The following is a 21,544-nucleotide window of genomic DNA, read 5'->3' on the forward strand; positions in this document are numbered from 1 at the left end:
CGCTAGGCGACACCACGCGCAATTCCGAGCAATGGGAGGTGGGCGTCTCAGCCAATCAACTTTCGCTACAGACCCAGAGGGGCGTGCCAAATAGTCCAGGACCAATCCGTGGCCGAGACAGGGAGGGGCCATCCTCTCGCCAACTGAAGTGCTAGAAGGCGGGCCTGCCAGTCCGTGGACAGCTACGGCGCCATGAATATCTTACCCAAGAAGAGCTGGCACGTCCGGAACAAGGACAATGTCGCCCGCGTGCGGCGTGACGAGGCCCAAGCCCGGGAGGAGGAGAAAGAGCGTGAGCGGAGGGTGCTGCTCGCTCAGCAAGAGGTAAGCTCCCAGTCCGGCCGGGCGGAGCGCCCAGGCGCCTCGGGAGGGACCGGAAGTGGGGCGGCGCGCAGGCGCAATGCACATCGTGCGGAATTAGGGGCCAGGCTCCCTGGAAGCGTGTGCGGTCTTTTGCGTATCCCACCTCGAGCTCTCCCTGGTCTTGGTTCTACCCACTCCTAGAGTAGGAGCTCATGAATAAACGAAGCCCTGGACAATTCAAGGAAACTCGGACCACTTTTTAGTTTACCTGCACAAACTCCCTATTTAGTAAGCGCCTACTCTATGCTCGCCCCGGGCAGAGCGCTTGACTTGCCAAATCTCTCAAGCACTGTTCGTTCTTAGAGAGGCTGTCATTTCCATTGTCCAGAGAAGTGAGATGGCTTCAGAGAGGAAGACACAGCGAAATGACAGTGGAACAAGCCAGTTCCGCTCTGTCGGGCGAGCCTTTTGCCTGCACCGCTGCCCACACACAAACACTACAGGCTCTCTTTATAACTCCTAACCTGTTTGGTTTATACCTAGCTTCCTGTCCTTTGGCTAATCTGATTGTCAACACTGGCTGGGAGGTAGTCAGGGTTTTTAAAATTCACATTTACCAGTAGAAATTGCAAATCAACTGGGGATAGTGACATGGAGCCCTGCCTGGAATTCAGATCACCTGTCCTAATACACGAATTGGCTGCCTTCGTAGCTGTTTTTACTGTGTCACTCGAGATTGGGAACCCCCCTGGTTTACTGTTTGAAAGGTAGCTTACAAACCCAGGCGTTGCCTCATTCCCCCACCCTCTCCGCAGGCTGGGATAGGTGCCTCTTCTGGGCTCCCAGTGCCCCTGCTCCCTTTCTTTACAGCCCCCAGCACCACGGCCTGTGGTTTTCTGTGGTCGGCACCAGGCTCACAGTTCCTTGAGTCACATCTAGGTTCTGAATGTTCTGCCTATACCTTTCTTTTCCCCCAGGCCCGCACAGAATTCCTACGGAAGAAAGCCAGGCATCAGAACTCACTACCTGCGGCTGAAGCAGCAGCACCAGGAGCCCCAAGCAGTTCTGGCCCTGTGGATCTGTTTCGAGAGCTGCTGGAAGAAGGGAAGGGGGTGAGCAGAGGCAATAAAGAGTACGAGGAAGAGAAGCGACGAGAGAAAGTAAGTCGGTCTTGCCCTCTTCGTCAGTCATGGATGGAGCTGGGGGAAGGGGAGCACCTTGCCCGTCAGGTGTGACTAAGGAGTGTTTAGGGATATGGTGGGGATTAAACAAGCTAATGTAGGAAACTCAGAACCGTACCGAAACATAGCACTTAAGAGGTGTTGGTTATTGCCGGCAGCTAGGTACAGACCTCTCAGGTCTCTCACCTGCTGTCCAGAGCCTATAGATACTTGGGAAGTGTTAAGAGGCTTTTAAATGTAGATCAGATCCTGTCAGTCACCTGCTCTCAGGGACTTCCCATCAAACTCTGAACTTGCCTCCTCCCCCCACCTCAGTCATTCCTCTTCCTTGCTTGCTTCTCTCAGGTTTTTCTTCAGTTGTCTCCCCAAAGATGCCTGCCTTTGAACCCTAACCTAAACCAGTTCCACCCTGTCCCCTCCTTCCTGTGCTTGTTTCTGAAGCTGCCATTGTGCCCCCGGAGCAGGAGCCCCACACGTACTGGTCTGTTGTGTCCCCAGCACCTGGCAGAGTTGGCTCATGACACGCCTGTTGGCTCAATGTCTGGTTCTGCCTCGGGAACCTTGGGTGTCCCTGGGTTCCCCAAGGGGAGACACACTTGACATTCTCACTTCCACATTTTGTCTTCCTCAGGAGATGCAAGAGAAGGCTCTGGGCATCCTGACGTACCTGGGCCAGAGTGCAGCGGAAGCCCAGACTCAGCTCCCTTGGTACCAGCTCCCCCCAAGTCGGGGCGGCCCCCCGTCTGGTCCAGGACCAGATGAGAAGATCAAGAACCGCCTGGACCCTCTGGGGGAGATGCAGAAACATTTGGGGAAGAAGAGAAAGCACAGTGGTGACAGTGGCAGTCACAGCAGAAAGGAAAAGGAGGGACCTGAGAAACGACCCAAAGAGTAAGGAGCCTGGGCCTTGGGGGTTGGCCATGGCCATGCGGGCACCATGGAAGCTCTCTCTGGTTGGGACGGGAGGGCTCTGGGGTCTAGATACGTGTTCTCAACACGTGGTCCAGGGACCCCGGGGGTCCTGACACCCCTTCACGGGGTCTGCGAAGTCAAGCCTATTTTCATAACATCATTTAACTTTTTAACTCTCGTTCTCGGGGTCCCCAGAGGCTACATGATATGAGATGACACCACTGATGTGGCTGGTGGAACATTCGCTTGTGTTAAGATTTCTCATTTTGTATATGCAAGATATTGACAGATAAAATCCACTGAAACAAAGCTCTCTGAGGTTCAGTTTTTGAGACCAGAGTGTGAGAACCACGGGGCTAGAATAAAAGCAGGTTTGTGTCCCTAGGATGCAGACCCCTGAGTGTAGATCGGGTATACCGACCCGTCTCCTTTCTCCCACAGATGAGGGAATGGGGAGGGCCAGGTTGTGCTCAGTGCCATACAGCCGCTTAGTGGTGGAGGGGCACCCACCTGTAGAGGTGGTGAGGCCAGCTTCAGGGTCCCAGCACCAGTCTGCTTCCCTCCCAGGTGGCAGCTCCCTCCCAGAGGACAATGGGGGAGGGCGGGGCCTCCTGGGACTACCAGCTTTCTGAACCGACTCTCATCTCCTCCCAGACCCCCGTCCCTGGACCAGCTTCGAGCTGAACGTCTCCAGCGGGAAGCGGCCGAGAGGGCTCGGGCACAGGCCCTGCTGGCCCGGATTGGAGGCACGGCAGCCCAGGAGGATCAGCCAGAAGAGGTGGACGATCGGCGGAGGCGGTACAACTCCCAGTTCAACCCCCAGCTGGCCCGGCGCCCCCGCCAGCAGGAACGCCCCCTGGCTCACTGACTCAGGGGGTACAGGAGAGGCCGCTGCTGCCAGCCGTCATATAAAACTATTTATTCATAAATATTTTCCAAAATGAAAATAGGTTTACCAAAAAAAGTCCCTCACTGGGGAGGGGAGGAGGGGGCAGCCCTCGCCCCCGGGCCCCCAGGGTGGGGCTGAGAGAAAGAGAAAGCCTCCCAGCCCCCTCCCTGCTTCCTGGGGGAGGGGGCTGCCCTATGGCCTGGGGCCTCCCCCCAGTCTTCCAGGGCAGGGCCCTCACCTGGGCAGGGGGATCAGCATGCGGGGGGAGGGAAGGGTGGAGGGAGGGGCCGGTGTCACTGGAGGTCCCGGTCCTCCAGGTAGCGGTACTCAAAGGTGAAGCCTTCCTTCTTCCGCTGGCCCCACTTCTCGTAGTCAAAGTAGATGTAGGTGCCCTGGCCGGGGGAGAAGGCGGTCAGTGAGTGGACGAGGTGGTCGGGGGAGCTGGCAGAGGGACAGGTCTTAGGGCCATGGAGGAGCCAGGCACCAGGCCAACTGCCCTGCATGCACACGCCATCTCACTCCACCCTCACAAGGCTCTTCTCAGGTGGGAAACGTCATCACTCCTGCTTCAGAGGAAGCAGAGGGAGGCGCAGGGAGGTCACATGCCAGAGCCGGGCCTCGACCCCGGGCACGTGTGCCAAACATCCTATTGCTTCTCTCGATGGCTTTGGCTTTCCAAGCACTGATCGAGTGCTGAGTACGTGATGTATGTCCTAGGGTTTAGTCTTCACAAAACCCCTGAGGCCATGGAACAGGCTTGGAGTCTACATACATCCAGGCACGCTGCCAGGACAGACGTTTTACTGGCAACAGCGGTGGTGTGGGAACTTCTGAAGGACTGATGCCTGGAAATACACTAACTTAGAGGATTACTTTGGACCAAACCGGGAGGGAACAGGATGTCTGTAGTTAGTGTCCAAGATGACACAGTGGGAATGGGGCCGGGTTCTGAATGAATGGTGGAAATGCTTCAAAGAACCTGAAGGAATGGAGGGGAGGAGGTTCCCTGAGGACAAGGCCCTTGTTCAGTGCTTGGCATCAGGTAAAGATTTGGCGGAAAAAAACCACTGTGGAACATACCAACTCCAAGCTGAAATAAAGTCCAGTACGCCCATGACACTACGTAGCAGGCACCATTAGGTACTTACACGCCATTAACTCATTTAATCCTCGTAACAACTGCATAAAGGTAGGTGCTGTTACCCCGTTTTTACAGATAAGGAAATAGAGACAGATGTTCAAGTGAATTGTCCACGGTCACCAGCTAGAGCTGGGTTCCAAACCAGGTAGTCTGGCTCCAGAGCGTTTTGCAAGTGGGAGGTCCCAATCAATCAATTACGAGAACAACAAAAGAGCTTCCCCATCCGTGTTTGCTGAGCCCCTCTGCTGGGTGCTGGGGACTGTCAAGGTCCCCGAGCAGTGCAGCCCATGGTCTTGGGTGGGAGACACCACATCCCCCCACCGTGCCAGAGGAGGGGCGGAGGCACAGGCTGTGTGTGTGCCTGGGGAAGGCTCCTCTGAGGAAGGACATGGAGGCTGGGACCTCTGGGGTGACCGCGAGCTGGCCAGTGGGGAAGAGGACAGTGTCCCAGGCAAGGCAGATGGCCTGAGGGACCGAGCTGGCTGAAGGTGGTGGCAAAGGGAGCGGGCAGCAGGGCTGCCAGTCTGCGTGTGGAGTGGGGACTCTACCCGGACTCAGCCAGCGGGACCAGAGTGGACAGGGCACAGGGAGGGGCCCTCACCTGCTCGAACTCGTCAGTGATGGTCTTGGGCTCCTCGTGCCTCTGGAACCACATCATGTACTTGGTGTGGAATCGCCATGACTGCTTCTTTAGGGCCTTGGCTGCCAAGTACTGTGCCTTAGTGCCCTGAGGAATGAAGCATGGAACGGGGGATCAGGGGGCCTCGCAACTGGGTGGGGGCCAGGTGGACGGGGCAGGGCGACAGGGCTGACCCCAGGCCCCGCCACAGACCGAGGTTGGGCCGGACAATCCAAGTACGGATGGGCTGGGGCACAAGACGTACCAATGCTGGTCAGGAGAAGGAAAATGAGACGGGAGGTGGAAATTGCTTTCAGAGAAGCTTTGAGAAGGAAGAGAAACTAATCGTGATGAGAGCTGAGAGGAGGCAGTTTAGAAACTTTCTCAAGGCTGGATGAGGGAGGGGGTCACTGGTGACACACTGGGTTACGCAGAGGTTGGACAGTTCCCTAGCGGGTCCCCAGGGAGGCCCGGGTACGTGCCAGCGAGCAGCGTGCTGGCACAGTGCGAGTTATCGGGACGGGCACTGTGGGGCTGGGCTCCCTGGGTGCTGCGCTAGACCAACCCAGCCCTCAGCCTCAACTGACCTGACACCTCAGCACTGGAGTGGGGACAGGGAGGGGTCTGGTTGGGGGGGGGGGGGCAGGACTGGGGGAGGGGGAGGGGTGCGGTCCCGGTGGCCGCAGTGGGGCACCCACCTCACCCCTCCAGCCCGAGGGGGGACGGCGGCGGTGGCGGCGAAGCCGGGGGGCCCGAGGCTGCCCCGGGGGCCCTGCTGTACCTCCAGATAGTAGAAGATGAAGAAGAGCGTCTCGGTCGACAGCCGCTGGTAGAACTCCACAGTGTCCGAGTGCGGGGGCGGCATCTGGTGGTGGTAGGGGGGCGTCGGGCAGGGGTTCCGGGGGAGGTACTGCCTGTGGGGGGACAGGATGGTCACTGCCGATGCACGGCAGCCCCCGGCCTCCCTGCCTTCTCTCCTCTCGTGGATCAAAGGGAGCGTCTCAGGCACCACATCACCCAGCATTACCACCTCAGTCCCTGTGTCCTGTGGGGAGCCCAGGTCAAGGCTCCCTCGGATTCAGGGGCCCCGTACCCACCCCACGTGGCCCCTCACCGGATGCGCTCAGAGTCTGAGGGGTGGGGCATGTGATGCCAGGCGGCCTCTTCCATGGCCTGCTGGTAGAGCTGCTCCTTGGTGAGGGGCACAGGCCCCAGGGGACACACACCCAGTGACAGCGGTATGTTCACCTCCGACAGCTGCAGGGCCGGCTGGGCCGAGGCTGGGGGAGCTGACGTGCTGCTCAGGATGATGTCTGCGGGGAGGGCAGAGGTGGGGCCGGCGAGCGGTGAGGCTGGTGCATCCGGCCCCTCCTGGACGGCCCGCCCCACCCCTGGAAGCTCACCTCGCTCAGTCAGGTGCAGCGTGGGGACGGGGTCCTCGATGCCGGAGCTGATGGCTGCCCGCTCCGCCATGGACTTCAAAGAGCTCAGAGGCTCAGGGGCCTGGGGAGGGAAGAGGTGCCTGGCCTGAGGTCCAGGGCCGAGGGCTGGCACTGGGTCCTCGTGGGCCCCGGCACCCTCGCCTGCTTCGGTGGGGCTTCAGCTAAGCCAAGGCCGTTAGTGTAAGAGCACGTCCACTGCAGCACCTAATAGCGGGGAGAAAACCTGGACACGACCAAGTGTCCACTGACAGAGGGGTGCCTAGCACGTGTGGACCCTGCTGTGCAGCCCCGTGACAGTAACACACCAGCGGAGAGCCCGCGCGCCACCGCCGTCACAGAACCGGCAGCAGCGCCCACTTGTCTGCACGCCTACACGCTGGGAGGAGCCCGCCCACTGCCGGCTGCCCCACGTGCGTCACTAAGACCCCCTGCCCCTCTCCGCGGCCACCGGCCACCGCTGGCCACTGGCAGTTGCCTTCCACTCCTCTCGCCACCCCACTCCCCACGCCCTTCAGTCACCGAGGTCTCTCTTCCCTCGGAGGCACCTGCACTGCCGCCCCACACCGTCCTGGTCTCACGGGCCCCTGAGGGACCTTTCCAGCCATGTCTTTCTCTGTCATTTTTCTACTCAAAACCTTTCCACCACTCACCCAGTAATTAAAAAAAAAAAAATGTTGTGGACCTGTTTTGAGAATCTCAAGGCTCATTTCTTCCCCCAGAAAAATGCATACACTGAACTTCCTGTCCGTTGTATTTCTAAACTTTGGGTGCTCACTGGGAGCCAGAAACTCTCCTGAGAGCTTTATGAGGACTATTCCCAAGCATCCTATCATATTTGAGGAGTGACGGCAATTACTTTCATTTTCCAGATGAAGGCAGGTACAGGAGGCAATGCAGGGCTTGGACCCCGACAGTGGGGCCCTCCTCGCCCTGCCTCCTGCGGAAGTGAAGTTAAGACACACTGGCCCAGGGACTTCCCTGGCGGTCCAGTGGTTAGGATTCCACACTTTCACTGCGGAGGGCCTGGGTTCAATCCCTGGTCAGGGAACTAAGACCCTGCAAGAAGTGTGGTGCGGCCAAAAAAAAAAAAAAACCAAAATAAACCCCGAAACACACTGCCCCAGATGGTCACCTCACATCCTGCTGCTGCCCTTTCAGACTCTGGCCCTGCAGCCAGCCTGCACCCCGTTCCTCTCGCCTCCGCTGAACCCTGCTTCCCAGCCTTCTAACTACAGCTCTGGCATCAGCCCCCCATAGAACTCCAGCCCGGGGGGGGTGGGGCGCTTCTCCCTGTCAGCCCCGCCTGCCACTGTGACCCCACACGACCTGGCCCTGGTTCCACCTCACAAACGTTGCTGGGCTGCCTCCCCAGGTTAAGTCAGATACGCACGTGGGTCCACAGCACCCCGGCCCCCACCCCACCTAGACATGCGCGCCATACAGTCCCACTCTGCTCCCTGTACGGAAGGAAGGTGGGAAGTGGCTACATTTAGCCAGCACGAAGTGGCTCAGAGCAGACGTCAAGTGTTTTCTGGACTTAAATGTTTTTGTAGAAGGCAAGAGGGTGGTAAGCTCTGGATGGTGGGTCATGTGAAGTAATACGTCTTATGGGGAGAAATGACCGAGGGCTGGAAGGAGGGCGATGACAGTGGACACCCGGGGAGCGAGCAAGCAAGTACAATCAGGAGCAAGGAAAGTACCCAGAGGGACAGAGACCCAGGTGGGGGTGGCAGAGAAGCCCGGAGATGATGTGAGCGCGCAGGTGTGCCAGGCGAGAGAAGCCAGAGCGACACAGCGAGGGCTGGAGGTGGAGATGGCAGGTAGAGACCTGTAGCCAGGGGACAGCGACCATCTGCAGTGGAGACACAGGGCCAGGACAGAAAGGCTCGGGGCCCGCCGGGGATGTGCGGGGCCCACCTTGATCTCCGGGGCAGCGCTGAACTGTGGAGGTCCATTGAGCAGGGCGCCGGCTGCCTTGGCCTCGCTGAAGCTGGGTGTCGGGGAGCTGGGAGGGTTCACAGGTAGTGGCACCAGGAGACTGGGTCCCCCCGAGTTGTTCCCTGAGCCTGGGGCCACGCCCCCAGCCCCCGTTGGGGCTGTCGCATTGGGTTCCTTCCTGGGGAGGGGTACAAAGGGTTGGAGGCTCAGAGGAGGGTCCCCAAAGGCGGGACGGACAAGAAGACTTGGGTGATCGGGGAAAGGAGTCAAAAAGGGAGAATGCACAAACATGGGGCCAGCTGAGGGACGCAGACAGGAGAGAAGCTCTCTGAGGGAAGGGAGAACCCCACCCCTTGCCATCACTTCCCAGTAAAGAAGGGCTGCGGATGTGGGAACAAGCATTCTCAGGACGCTCCCAGAGACCACACGCCTAAACGTTCTCTAGGAAGCAGGTGGGACCACTTCTTACACGGAGTGGCCCGTGGAGAAAGGGGTGGGAAAGAGCCACACAACAGAGCAGCCCACCTAGAGCCCAGGGGTGAGGCACCCGGGGAGGAGGGAGGGAGGGAGGGATCCGGGGGGTCTTCCCCATTCCCACAGAGGACGCTGCGCTCTCTCTTGGGCCACTCTTCTGGGAAATGGTCTGACCTACGATCTGGAGGGGTGGCTGGGGAGAGGACGGACTGGGACCCTTCACTGTAAGAAGTGGACGCTGAGCCCCTGACGGAGTGAGGAAGGCCCTGGGGCAGGACACAGAAAAGGGAGGAGGCGGCAGGGCACGAGACTCCTGCAGGAAAGGGAGAGCCAGAGCGTTCCAACGGGTCCCCGGGGGGCTCTGAGAACAATCCCACTTAGGCGAGGAATGTTCTAGGGCAGAGCTGGGGGACACACGTATACGATACCCCAGCTGGGAAGAAGTCGGGACTCAGCACCTAAGCGGGTGGGAGAGAGCTCTGGGGGAAGTCCCCACTGGCAAGGGCAGGGCCCGGATCTGCACCATGTGGCAACCGTGTGGGCGGCCCTGTGCCTCCTCGTGCCAAAGGCTGCCTGTCCCCAGCCCTGCCCGAGGCCGGACACTCACGAGGTGCTGGGAGGTGGGTTGTGGGGGCCAGACGGGGGGCCCAGGGCCTGGCTGTTGGCACTGCTGCCCCCGCCGCTGCTGAGAGCCACCTCTGCCGGGCTGTCTGCCACTACTGAGCTGTAACCTGGGGGAAGGAAGAGGGGCTGAAAGGGGCCTGCGGCAGCCACCCCAGGACCCCCCACCCGGCCGCCTCCCACTTACTGGTGGCGCCGTTCTGCTTGCCTCCACCTCCGCCTCCGCCGGGCTGCACGCTGGGGGGCCGGGGCTGCGCGGGGCTGGGCCCACTGGAAGCTGGCGGGGCCACAGCCTGGGCGTAGGGGGCGGGCGTGCCCGAGCTGTGGCTGGGAGCTGGGCTGGCCTTGGCGCCCAGGGCGCTTGGGGGTGCTGCCGGGGCAGGGGCCCCGTTGTTGCCAGGGGCGGTGCTCAGGGCAGAGGCGGCGGGCGGGGGGCCGGAGGGGTAGCTTGGCGGCACAGCTGGGGACTGAGGGTGCTGGCTGCTGTGGACAGGCTTGGAGCCGTTTTTGGCTGGAGACTGCAGGTGGGAGGGAGGAGAGGGTCAGGACACAGTGGGCCGCAGGTCTCGCCAGCCTCCCGCACACCCCTCCCCGGAACAAGGCTCCATCCTCGGTGCTAGCCTTGCTGCCCCTCCCTGGGGACCCAGATGACCCCCATTCGCCCTCATGGCTTCAACCTCCACCTTCATGCGCACAACACTCGTGCATTTCTAGCCTGCATCCAGCTTGCCATGTCCTGCCTGGACATCTCCACGATGTCCCACAGGGATCTGAGACACCACTTGGGTGTAAGAGAAACCCATCCACCTGATGACAGGGCAGTAGTGGGAAACACATCAATGTCCTCAGTATGAGGTTAGCTGGACCCAGCCAGAAGTCCAAGGGGAGAAGAGAGGACAGCTGAAAATAGGATAGTAATTCTGAATGTCACTTAAAGGGTCCCAAAAGCAACTCAAGGGGCCGTTAATGACCAATACCCCAGAAAGCACGTGGGGTAACGTGCGCCTGACAGCCCGCGGCTGAGCTGCTGACCACCCCTCTCAAGCCTACCCGGCAGCCGTCCTCGCCGCTTCCTGGACCCACCCTGAGGCCCCACGGGCACCTCACGCTCACTCTGCACCAAGCAGGACTTGCGATCAACTCCTTCCCGACACCACGCATGGTCACCCGGGTCCCACACCAGCCTCATCAACTCTGCCCTCAGGCTCTCCCTCGGGACCAGCCCTCCGACGAGCCCACAGAGGGGTTTCAGGCTCACTTTCCTCCTGCCTAAAGATAGCATTCCGGTGCAGCAGCATTTCCTAAAGTGTGCTGCTGCCCTGGGACACGTGAGCAGAATCCACAGGGTGCACTAAGGAGAAAAAACTCTCGGAGGCACTTCCCCTCTTGGAAACTTGTGATGTACACCATCTGCGCAGCCAAGGCCCAGAGCGCGCCCAAGAAAAGAAACCTATGTGGTTTTTGTCCTATCATTTCTGGGGCTTGCTGGGCCCTTTCAGAGCTGGTCCACCCGGTGTGGGCCCCCCAGCCCGACAATCTAAGGTCCTGCGCTCGCGGTCAGCCCAGTGGACCTGGCTGGGCTCACCTCTCCACACTTCCACGTCCACCACGACTGGCCTCTGTCTCCTGTCGCTGCCCCACACGGGAATGTATCTTCCTCTAATGCCCAGGGCAGACGCCCTTCCCAAGAAGCGTCTCCCAACCACAGCACCAGCCACGCACCTGTCTGCCTGCCGATCAGTACTGCAGGCCTCCCTCAGGGCAGCCTGACCCACCGCGTCCCCAAAGCCCAGCATGGGGGCCACACTCAGGCCTCAGTAAGCCTCTGGAAACCAGCGAAGGAGCGAGTGCTGGGCCCATCAACGTCCGACGCCCATCGGACCCACCTGGCTGATTTCACTATCCGTCGAGCGTCCCCTCTTCTTGTCATCTTCAGAGTTTTCCTGAGGTTTGAGAGGTGCAGTCAGAAACCTGTGTCTCTAGGGACCCGACAGAGACACCAATCTCCGAACCCCCGGATCTGAACCCAGCTGGCCTACCTTCCAGACCCAGAGCTGTTCAAGCCCTTATGACCTTCATCTCACTGGGGAACCTACCTAAACCCTGCCCCTTAGGGTGCTTGTCTTCTGGGGGCCAGCACCACGTGCCAGGCTCTTAAGGGTCCAGGAACCTGCTCTCCTTCGAGTATCCAACCCTCCATCCCTTCCCAGGTGTCCAGTGCCCAGGCTCCTCGGCACCCCAGGCACCAGCCTCCCTCCTCCACTCAGGACCCACGTGTGGCCCTAACCGCCCTACCGGCAATCTACAGCCCTTGGGGCCCAGACCCTGGATACCGAGGTTCCCCTCCTGCAGGACATTTCCTCAGCCCCCGGCCCCTGTGCCCTCCGTGGAGACTCAGACCCACAGGCCTCACCGTGGTGCAGTTGGCCGGGCTGGGCGGGATGGGCGAGCTGGAGGTGGTCGAAGTGGGTGTGCTGCTTGACTGGTTGAAGATCTCATCCTCCATGTGACTGTGGCTGGGCGGGGAGGTGGCGACCAGCGCCTGTGCTGTGAGGGCGTGGAGGCTGTATGAGCTGGTGGGGACGCCTTCCCCCAGGCCTCCACCGCCCTTCACCCGCAGGCCAAGCCCGGGCCTCACGAATGTCCTCGAGGTCCAGGTCGTCGTAGAGGAACTCGTTCTCCTCGAAGTCGGGGTCCTGGGACGAGTCCACGTAGTACTCGACGTCGTCCTTGATCTTGCGGATGGCGTCCACGAGGATGGAGTCATTGTCCAGCATGCGCAGGATGGTCTCCAGCATGCGCACGTGGTAGCGGTGCTTCTCGATATGCCGCTTCAGGCCCTCGATCCGGTCCTGCTTCTGCTGGCGAGCCCAGGGCCAGGCTCAGGGGCTGCAGGGCCTGCCCTGCCCCTCCTGCCCCCACAGAACCCGTCCTCAGTCCCTGACCCTGGTGGAGACCCAGAGGCCCCACTCCAGCCCCTCCGGGGTCTGCCCGCCTTGACCCCTCAGGGATCCCGCAGCTCCTCCCACCCCGACATCCCTGGAAACTGCTGAAGGAGCCAGGGATCCCGGCGTCTCCCCTACAACGTGGCCCGATCTGCACCCCGCCTGACCGTCCAGCCCACCCACCAGCTCCGACCACCTTCTGGAATACAGGAGCACAGCCGCCCCTGTCTTGCTCTAACAGTAATAATGGCAATCCCCGTTTGGGGGAAGCTTGTTGTTTACAACTCTGAGCATCTGTCACCACCATGACCCCCACCCCCAACCACGTGTCCCTAAGAGGAAGCCCAGATTCAGAGGCCTGTCTCCTAGGCTCCCTCCCAAGGCCCCACTCCCTTTAGGATTTGACATCCTAGCCCCAGTTCCAAATCCCTCCTGACTGCAAGGACCTCCCTCCAAGCCCACGGTTCCAGACCCCTCAGTCTCAGACACCCAACTCTGGCACACCGCCGCCCCCAGCTTCCCCAAGAGCCAGCTCTCTGTCCCCCGTACTTCCTGGGTCAATACGCAGAGAGAGTCTGCAGCCCTAGGAACTCGGACCCTACAACCCTGGCTTTCTGGAATCTGGGTCCTGAGCCCTGACTTTGTCTCAGACCACTCTTCTCCTCAGCCTCAATGAGCCGCTCCTCCATGCCCCGCCTTGTCCACACCTGCTGTCCTCTCCTTAGGACCCGGGCCCTCTAGGTGCTGTGAGGCCGCAGCCACAGCTCCTCAACCTCCCCGCCCTGGGCGGCCCTCGGGTCTCACACTTACTCTGCGACCCAAGCAGAGCTCAGCATCTTCCCCCAAAGGGCTCCTCTTCTTGTCGGCTCCAATGTTTACCCAGACACCCAGGTGGGACCCTGGAGTCTGCCTCATCTGTTCCCTGCACGCCCCACCCTCCAGTCAGCTGCTAAGCCCTCCCCATCCCACCCCTTGACCCCCTAATCCTAGCTGCCAGCCCTGTCTGCCTCAGGAGCCCAGGCCCCGACTCCCGCAGCCCGGAAAGCCGGCCTCTCCTGATCGCCAGCCCATCTCTGTCCTCTGGGCACAGGGGCCCCCCACTCACATCCTTGTCGCCCTTCTTCTTGCGTGTTTGCACCGACAGTGACTCCACTTCACTCTCAAACTGGTCCACCTGCATGTTTAGGGTGTCGATGGTATTCTGAGGGTGGGAGGGGAAAGGCAAGCGGTCAGCCAGAGTCCTCTCATACAGCCAGGGTCCGGGCCCCAGGTCACCTCCTCCTCTACCCTGACTCACTGTGAGCCACTGGCCGACCTCCTCCTTTTCCTTCTGGGCAGGGTCCACCTTCTGTGCCAGGCCCAGGCCCTCCTTGCTATAGGCTTTGGTCTTGGTCTCTCGCTCCACAACTTTGAACCGTTCCATTTGCTGTGGAGAGCAGAGTTGGAAGGGGGATCCCAAAGGTGGGAGAGCAGCTGACTCAGGGCCAGTGGACACTCAAACCGGAGCCCCACTCTCAGGTTCCCAGCCCTTTGCCTCCCACCTTCCCCAGGTACAGAGACCTCACTCTTCTCAGGACCTCTGGGGACCCAGGAATCCGACCACCCACCTCTCAGGTAGCAGACTCTGGGCTCCTACCGTCTCAATGAGCTTGCGGTTGTCTATAAGCTGCCTCTTGTCCTTGATCTCATTGGATGCTACCCAAGTCTTGATCTGGTCCCTCAGCCGCTGGAGGTGGGAACAGCAGGACACTCAGGACCCGGGCGCCTAGGCCCCCGCCCCCTCCTCTCCCTGTTCCCCCCGCCCTCAGGACACAGGAGTCCGGGCCCCCAGCCCCCTCACTTGAAGCTTCTTAATCTCCTTCTTTAGATCAGCCTCATACTTTTCTTTCTGGTTCGCGTTGGCTGCATTGTGGAGCTGAGGGATGGAGAGAATCCAGGAGTTTGTGTGGTGCTGGCTGCCCTACTGCCCACTCCAGTGGTAAAACTCCAGTTTCTCTCTGCGGGCTGGGGACTCTGGGGACAACCCCCCCAGGACCAATCCATCTCAGAGCTGCTTCTCTGAGGTCCTTGGCACCTGGACATGCAGGCCCTCTCCCTGGTTGACACTCAGGAACTCCTCAACTTTGTTCTGTTCTCTCCTCCCTAGAGACCCACCCAGATTTTTAGGGGCCAGCCCCTGTACCTTCTGCCAAATATCTTCAAACTGCTCCACGCCCTCGGACACCTTCTTGAGGCAGCGATCAATCTCACCTGGCCAGGGAGGAAGGCAGGCTGTTAGCATCCTGCCAAGGCAGCAGGGATCCAAAGAGGAGTTCCGAGGAGGGTGAGCACGTGGCCACACAGGCAGCAGGCAGTGGACCTAGTACCTTGGAGTTTGCGCTTGTCCGCCATCTTCCCTGCCCTACAGACGCACTCTCTTCATACTCTCTTGGAGAAGGACGCTGCTGGGAGAGATTGGGAAGGAATACACATTTACTCCCTGGCTGGTCCAAACCCAGAGACATGAACGAGGTTGGGAACAGGGTGCATGGGATGGAAAGGGGAAGATGCATTTACTATCTGATGACAGACTGGGCCCAGTTCTCCTTTTGCTGCCTTGACTGCCCAGCACAGGGTCTGGTCCAGAAAAGGACTCTGGAAGTTTGCTGAAAGAAGGAAATAGATATACTTTTTGGGACTTCCCTGGTGGCACAGTGGTTGAGAACCCACCTGCCAATGCAGGGTACACGGGTTCGAGCCCTGGTCCAGGAAGATCCCACATGCCGCAGAGCAACTAAGCCCGTGCGCCACAACTACTGAGCCTGCACTCTAGAGCCCACGTGCCTAGCCCGTGCTCCGCAACAAGAGAAGCCACCGCAGTGAGAAGCCCGCGCACTGAAATGAAGAGTAACCCCTGCTCGCCACAACTAGAGAAAAAGCCCGCGTGCAGCAAGGAAGACCCACCACGGCCAAAAATAAATAAATACATAAATAAATAAGTAAGATATACTTTTTGTGTGCCTCTGACCCAGGAAGTGGAAAACTCCTAGAGCATGGAGCACTTTCTCCCCAGATGATACTCAAAAGGATTTTTTAGAGCAGAAAAATGTCATGCAGCACACAGCTGCCTGCTAGGGACAAAGGCCTTAGACCTGGAGACCACAATTCGCATAGAGAAGTCAAGCACACAGGTGACCAGAATCCTAACACAGGGAGAGGTTACTCCTCAGACAAGTCAGGAGACAAAGAATTTTGCATCCCATGGAGAAGGGCATGATACCATTTATATGTGTATCAGTTGTAAGGAACAAAGGGGAAGTGCAGTGGGGGGACACGGAAGATGCCTACAACTGTGAAAGCTAAACCCACCCACACAGACATGGCTGGATCCCAAGCAGAAGAGGGCTTTAGACCTCTGACAAGTTTATTCCAGAGAAGGATCTTTAAACCAAAGGAAATAATACTCCTAACCCAAAGAGGGTAATACCAAAAAGGGTTACAGGTTTGGGGGCAGAACGCATCACTCGAGAGAAGAGCAGGAGAAGAGAGAACTCTTACGAAGATGAGAGGATGAAAGGGAACCTGAACTGGGAGGGAGCTATCGGCACACACGAAGGAATTGCATGTCAAGTGCACTACTGGTAATGTAGACTCAGGGAAACATAAACCCTCAGACAAGCACCCAATACTTAGAGACACTGGCACCTCCATCCTAAAGGAAGTTACATGCAACCCAGAGGGGACTGAGGTCAAAGGGCAGTCACCAGAAGCTTTCGCCAGGGCCCGACACCAAGACCAGGAGAGATGGGGAGCCTTGGGGAGGAAGAGCTATGACTGTGCTGCAGGAGGTCCCCACTCCCAGCGAGGGGGCCTCTACTGAAAAGCATGGCTTCCTGAGACCTGGGGAGTGCCCACTCAACAGGCCTAAGGCAGGGTGCCCCAGAGCAGCCCCAACTGCCCAGGCAGAAAGAGCCCTACACGGAGGACTCAGAGCCTTAACCCAGAGGGAAGTCACAGCAAGAGGGCCCCCACCCACTGGGAAGGGAACGCAAAGAAGAGTCCGGCCCAACAGAACCTTCCACAGTGACAGAAACGTTCTGTATCTGTGCCACTGAACGCTCGACAGCTCCAAACGTGGCTAGTGCAACACAGAATGGAATGAAAAATTTTTCTGCTAACTAGTTAAAATTTAAATCACATGTGGCTAGCAACTACTGGTGGCACAGGGTATCAGAGAGCACGCCTTAGAACCAGAAGCCCACGTGACGGGGCTGGCCCTCAACCTCAGAGCAGCGTCCTCCACAGGGACCCACTTGCATGACGGCAGACCTTTGACTTGGGGGAGCGTGGATCTCCCCCGTAAAGGAGCAAGCAAGAGGAATGGCAGCACCCTTGGCCCAGGGCTGGCTGACATGCCAAGGTGGGGCGCAATCCCAACACGGGAAATTCCAGCTCCAGGAAGGCGAAGCCGCCAGAAAAAGGATTCAGGAGAGAGTTGCACAGAAGGGACTCAAACTGAGGCGGGGCAAGAGCCTTTGACCTGGGAGCTCACACAAGGGCCTGGACCCCAACACTGAGGTGTGCAGGAGAGTTTTTGCTCCAACACCCCAACGCTGAAAAGCCTCTTACTGCCCAGGGGTGGGGGGTGGGTACAGGAAGCTTAGACAGGCGCTTATACTCCCGGCCTCTGTCCCAGGAGCCCAATGCTGGGGCACGGCTGGGTGGTCCAGCCCAAAGGGACAGGACGCCCAGTTTACACCCCTAAACAAGGCACTGCACGCTTTAGGGAGGGGAGGCTTTCTCCAGGTCCCCACACTGAGTGGGCTGGGACACCCAGCCCAGCTGAGGAGTTGATACCCTGCAGAGGGGGCAACAGACGGTGGCAGCAGGAAGTCCTGAAGGAGTCGGAAGCAAGGTGCCAAGGGAACAAGAGCCCCAGCCGGGAGAGTGGGGTTTCAGACAGAACCTCAAAGTGGGCAACAGCTGAGACCGGGAGACCTGCCCCGAGGAAGGCAGCTCCTCCAGAGAAGGGCAAGTACGCCAGGCTCTCCACAGAAAAACCCCACAGCAAAAGGGTGCCTGTACCTTAGATCCCCAGCAAAGGACCAGAAAGGAAGCTGGGGCCTGAGTCCTGAAGTAGAGATGCCCCCACAGAAGAGTCCCATGCTTAGAGGGCTGGGAGCCCCAGCGCTCTGGGAGGGTCCACCAAGATGCTCCAGGGAAGGTAACCATGGCAGGCCCACTCTGAGACAGGCAGGCATCTCAGGGAGAGGACCTGGTGTCCTCACCGCATGGAGTCTCAAACGGCACCGAGGAATCTGGGAACCTTGGCCCTGGAGACTTAACCAAAAGACTCTGTCCGAGAAGGCACATCCCCACGAGTAAGGAGCCTACACTGAGCGGGTGGGTAGGCTGAGCCGTGTGCCAGACCCACAAGAGCCAACACCATAAAGTGAGGGGCTGAAAGTAACAAAGAGCCCCCAACGGCACCTCAGGGGAGATGACACTGCCACACGGAGCGGCCTGGTGAGGAGTGGGGCAGGAGGAGCAGAAAGCTTAGTCCTGGGGAACCAAGCCAAGCGGTCCCCAATCCTGGGGCAGTCACGTGCCGATACACAGCAGCCGTGTACCGTGGGGAAAGGAGATCGGGCCTGCTGGGAAGTGACGCTGGAAGGCCATCCTGAACTTGGGAGGCTGCTGACGCTGTCACACAGAGATCTGAGAGGCTGGAAGGTGGATGTATTAGGTCCTGGGGCGGAGGGAGTTATCTCCCCACGCGAGGCCCAGTACCAAGGGTGGGGGACTGGAAATCCCACCTTGGAAAGGTTACACCAGAGGAATCTTTAGTCCTGGGGAAGGTGACAACAGTGGGGTCGCCCCCTCAAGTCTCGGGGATCTCACACCCCCACGTCAAGGAACCTGTGCCTCAGGAGAGGGCAGAAGCCTAGTCCCACCCAGTGGGACATCACAAGCAGGGGCTGAAGCATTAGCCCTGGGCACCAACACCTGAGAGGGTCCTTAGTCCCACAGGAGGGGACACACAGAAAGGCAGAGACACCTCAAATCCAAGAGTGGCCAATACAGGCAGGAACCTTACCCCTGGAGGAGGCAACACTGAGAGGCTCCTCGTCTTGGAAAAAGGCACCACTCCAGCCCCAAAACCCCACACCTCACAGTACAAGAACCTCAAATCTAAGAAGTCTTACACTCCTAGGGGGTTCTAGCAGGGTGGGCATGGGTAGGGATGAGCCCTGGTTCTACGACTGTTACACCAAGAGGGTTCTCTAGTGCCGGGAAGCTCACACACCCACAATGAGGAGCCCTAGAGGAGCACCGAGGGGGTGGGATCCTTGACCCCTGGAAAGACGATACCCCAGTGGAGGAACTGATGTGAATACAGATAGAAGCCTCAGACTGAGGGAAGCGACAGCCTACACGCTGAGGGCAGTGGCGGCAGGTGTCAAAAAAAACAGTACCGAAAGGACAGGAGCATCAACCTCGGGGAAGGTGACAGCCCCTGAGCTAACAGGCCCCTGAGACACAGGGGGGCTGGCGCTGCCCACAACAGGAGATCATTAACAACGTAGAGAAAGCAGGAACCTGGGAGGTACCACCAAGCGAAAACCAGGTACCTGAGACCCAGGGGAGCTCAAGAGCCCCACCAAAAGGACCCCGAGGCGGGAGTGACATCGAGAGGAAGCCCACACCGGGAGGGAGGTGGGCAGAGTCTGGATCCAGGCAGAGCTCACAACCAACAAGCCAGAGCTCACATCCAACAAGCCAGAGACCGATACCCAGACCCAAGAAGTAAGAGCGCAGGCCTGAGCGGGTGACGCCGAGAACAATCCTGACTCTCCAAGGAGTAAGGCCTGGGTTGTGGGACGTGGAAGCCTTAGACCTGGGGAACTTTTCACTACAGAGGCGTAAACTTGGGCTGAGGCTCCAACTCCTGGAGGTGGCATCTTCACTCCAGGGGAGTTCATCCCCCACCCCATCCCCAAAGAGGAGAGTGGCGCCCACGGTGGGAGGGGAGCGGAGAGAGGAGCGCTGGCCCCGGGAAGGCTGACCCTCTCTCGCCACGGGGGTCCTCAACCAGGGGACTCGCAGCCCCACACCCACGCGGAGGGGGCAGCCTCGCCCGGAGACCGCTCCCCAGCACAGGGGCTGCTGCCGAGGGGGGCAGGCACCTGAGCCCCGAGAGGGCGGGCACCTGCGGCCAAGGCGCCTCCATCCTTCCAGCTCCTCCCGACGCGGAGAGGGGCGGGCACCTCGCACCCTCACACCCCACGGGGGCTCGACGCGGACGCCGCGCGGGGCCGGGGTCGCGGGAGGACCCCCGGGCGCCGCCGAGGGGCGTGGAGGAGGGAGCGGGGGCGGGGGAGCCGCGCACCGCCGGGCCGACGGCGAGCGCCGGGGCCGCGCGGTGGCGGGGGCGCCGCGCCGGGGGCAGCCATATCGCGACAGGCGGCGGGGTCGCAGGGGCGGGAGGCGGCGGGGAAGGCGGCCGACGGCGCCGGGGGAGGAGGGGAAGGGGTCCGGCCCAGTCGAGCCTGACGCTCTCACCACAGGAGCTGGCGCCGCCGCTGAGGAGCGTATCGCGACAGGCGGGGGAGGCGAGCGCCCGCCGCCTTTTTCTCGCGCCCCGGGCCCGGGCGCTATCGCGATAGCGGCGCGAAGCGGAAGTGGGGTGGGGGGAAGTGGGCCCGGGGTTGTTCTGACGACGGGGGTCGGGGCTCAAGGGAGGCCGCGGCGTCTGCCGATGGCTCCGCGGAAGCTGACCGGGCCCGGTCCAAGATGGCGGCGGCGGAGGAGGCCTCCCCTCCTCTCTTCTCGTCTCTGGCGCCGACCCGCCCCCGAGCCCCGAATATAGGCCTGTCATTGCTCCGGCCGCACGTCGCTCTTGCCCCTCGGACGCGCTCTATTGGTTCTTGGCGGGGATGCGGCCGGCCTCCTCTCTCCGATTGGACAATCTCTCCAAGGCGCGGCGTTCGATTGGCCTCCTGCGCGGGCTGCTAGGATTGGCTCAGGTTTTCTTCCCCGCTCCTCCGCCTCCTCCCGCCTCGGGGCACAACACGCCAGCGCGAGGACTCGTGCGTCAATCCAGAGACCTGTGTCGTGCTGATTGGATACACCCGCCCCCTTTCTCTTAAACCAATTGGTCGGAGGGAGGAGCTAGGCTGATCAGGGGCGGGAAGTCGTCCGTCAAGTTTGGAGCCGTTTTCAATTGGCCGTGGGGGGACATTCTGCCCTGAAGTCATTGGCTGGTCCAGGAAGTGGGTGGGGAAAGCGAAGGAAGGCATGGAGAGTGGGCGATAGAGGCCGCGTACCTAATGGGAGAAAGACAGGTGCCTTCAAAGCGGGGGCCGGGCTGAAGTCATCTGCCAATGAAGACAGCCCCTGGGCTGGTAGGGAGGAGCCGGGAAAGAGGGTCCAGCCCTCTTCTTCGTTGGCCCTGTTATCGTTCCTCCCAGAGTGTCCAATAGTTTGGCGAGTGGGCGGTAACCGCTCCTAAGGCGTGTGAAACGGGGCGTAGCAGGCAGGCTTGGAACCTGGGAGCATCCTTCCACCTCCCTTGGGTCCTGGCCGGGCAGGCCGGTCCCTGTCTGTGAGCTGCACAGTCTTCAAGTGCCTGTATTTGTTATATCTTTGAGACACAGAGGAAGGGAGAAAAGGAAGGAAGCAGGAGACGATGCCCCAAGTCACTGGCATCACGCATAGCTGAATTGGTTGGGAAGCGCCATGGAGGCATGGAGTATTTGTCCTGCTTCTGTGTGGTTACATGACCGTGGGACAGTAATTCTCCTCTGCACCTCCATTTCCCTGGTGTTGTGAGGACGCCGCAGAAGGTACAGATGAGAGTCCCTGTTCCCCTCCCACGGCTGCCTCCTAACACCTACTGGTCCTTCAGATCTCAGCTCAGTGGTCTTTTCTAGCGGGAAAACTTCCCTGACCTCCCGTGCTGAGTGCTCACGTGAGCCCTGTTCATTCGGATTTACTTTTGCACGTATACTGTCATTTTCTTAATTATTTGAATCTCCCCCTCCGGATTTTTGCATCCCCAGCGCTTAGCAGCAAGAAGCACTCAGTAACCGTTTGCTGA

At 59.9% G+C, this 21,544-nt stretch overlaps 2 protein-coding genes across 6 annotated transcripts; one reads left to right on the forward strand and one right to left on the reverse strand.

Moving 5' to 3' along the window:
- Positions 1 to 48: 48 nt before the first annotated feature.
- LENG1 (leukocyte receptor cluster member 1) lies at positions 49 to 4,402 on the forward strand. Its single transcript, XM_067719215.1, has 4 exons — positions 49 to 324; positions 1,281 to 1,463; positions 2,116 to 2,375; positions 3,051 to 4,402. The coding sequence occupies exons 1-4, from the start codon at positions 193 to 195 to the stop codon at positions 3,262 to 3,264; spliced, it is 789 nt and encodes a 262-aa protein (XP_067575316.1). The 5' UTR covers positions 49 to 192; the 3' UTR covers positions 3,265 to 4,402.
- On the reverse strand, positions 3,301 to 20,514 carry CNOT3 (CCR4-NOT transcription complex subunit 3). 5 transcript variants are annotated; one of them, XR_010939033.1, is made up of 18 exons: positions 20,008 to 20,514; positions 14,832 to 14,906; positions 14,648 to 14,715; positions 14,306 to 14,380; positions 14,102 to 14,191; positions 13,763 to 13,891; positions 13,571 to 13,666; positions 12,159 to 12,381; positions 11,934 to 12,067; positions 11,407 to 11,463; positions 9,708 to 10,038; positions 9,507 to 9,630; positions 8,405 to 8,603; positions 6,449 to 6,548; positions 6,160 to 6,358; positions 5,744 to 5,959; positions 5,028 to 5,153; positions 3,301 to 3,677 (listed from the first exon to the last, which is right to left on the reverse strand). XR_010939033.1 is itself a non-coding variant. In XM_067719014.1 (18 exons), exons 2-18 carry the CDS (start codon positions 14,854 to 14,856, stop codon positions 3,579 to 3,581), a joined length of 2,208 nt encoding a protein of 735 aa, XP_067575115.1. In that variant the 5' UTR covers positions 14,857 to 14,906; positions 20,008 to 20,294; the 3' UTR covers positions 3,301 to 3,578. The 5 variants fall into 5 exon arrangements, 3 of the variants coding, with proteins under 3 accessions (XP_067575115.1, XP_067575116.1, XP_067575117.1); XR_010939034.1 differs by having other exon boundaries at positions 12,159 to 12,378; positions 20,008 to 20,507; XM_067719014.1 differs by having other exon boundaries at positions 5,827 to 5,959; positions 20,008 to 20,294.
- Positions 20,515 to 21,544: the final 1,030 nt, after the last annotated feature.

This window comes from Pseudorca crassidens, chromosome 20 (assembly GCF_039906515.1).
Source record: "Pseudorca crassidens isolate mPseCra1 chromosome 20, mPseCra1.hap1, whole genome shotgun sequence".
Taxonomy (NCBI): Eukaryota; Metazoa; Chordata; class Mammalia; order Artiodactyla; family Delphinidae; genus Pseudorca; species Pseudorca crassidens.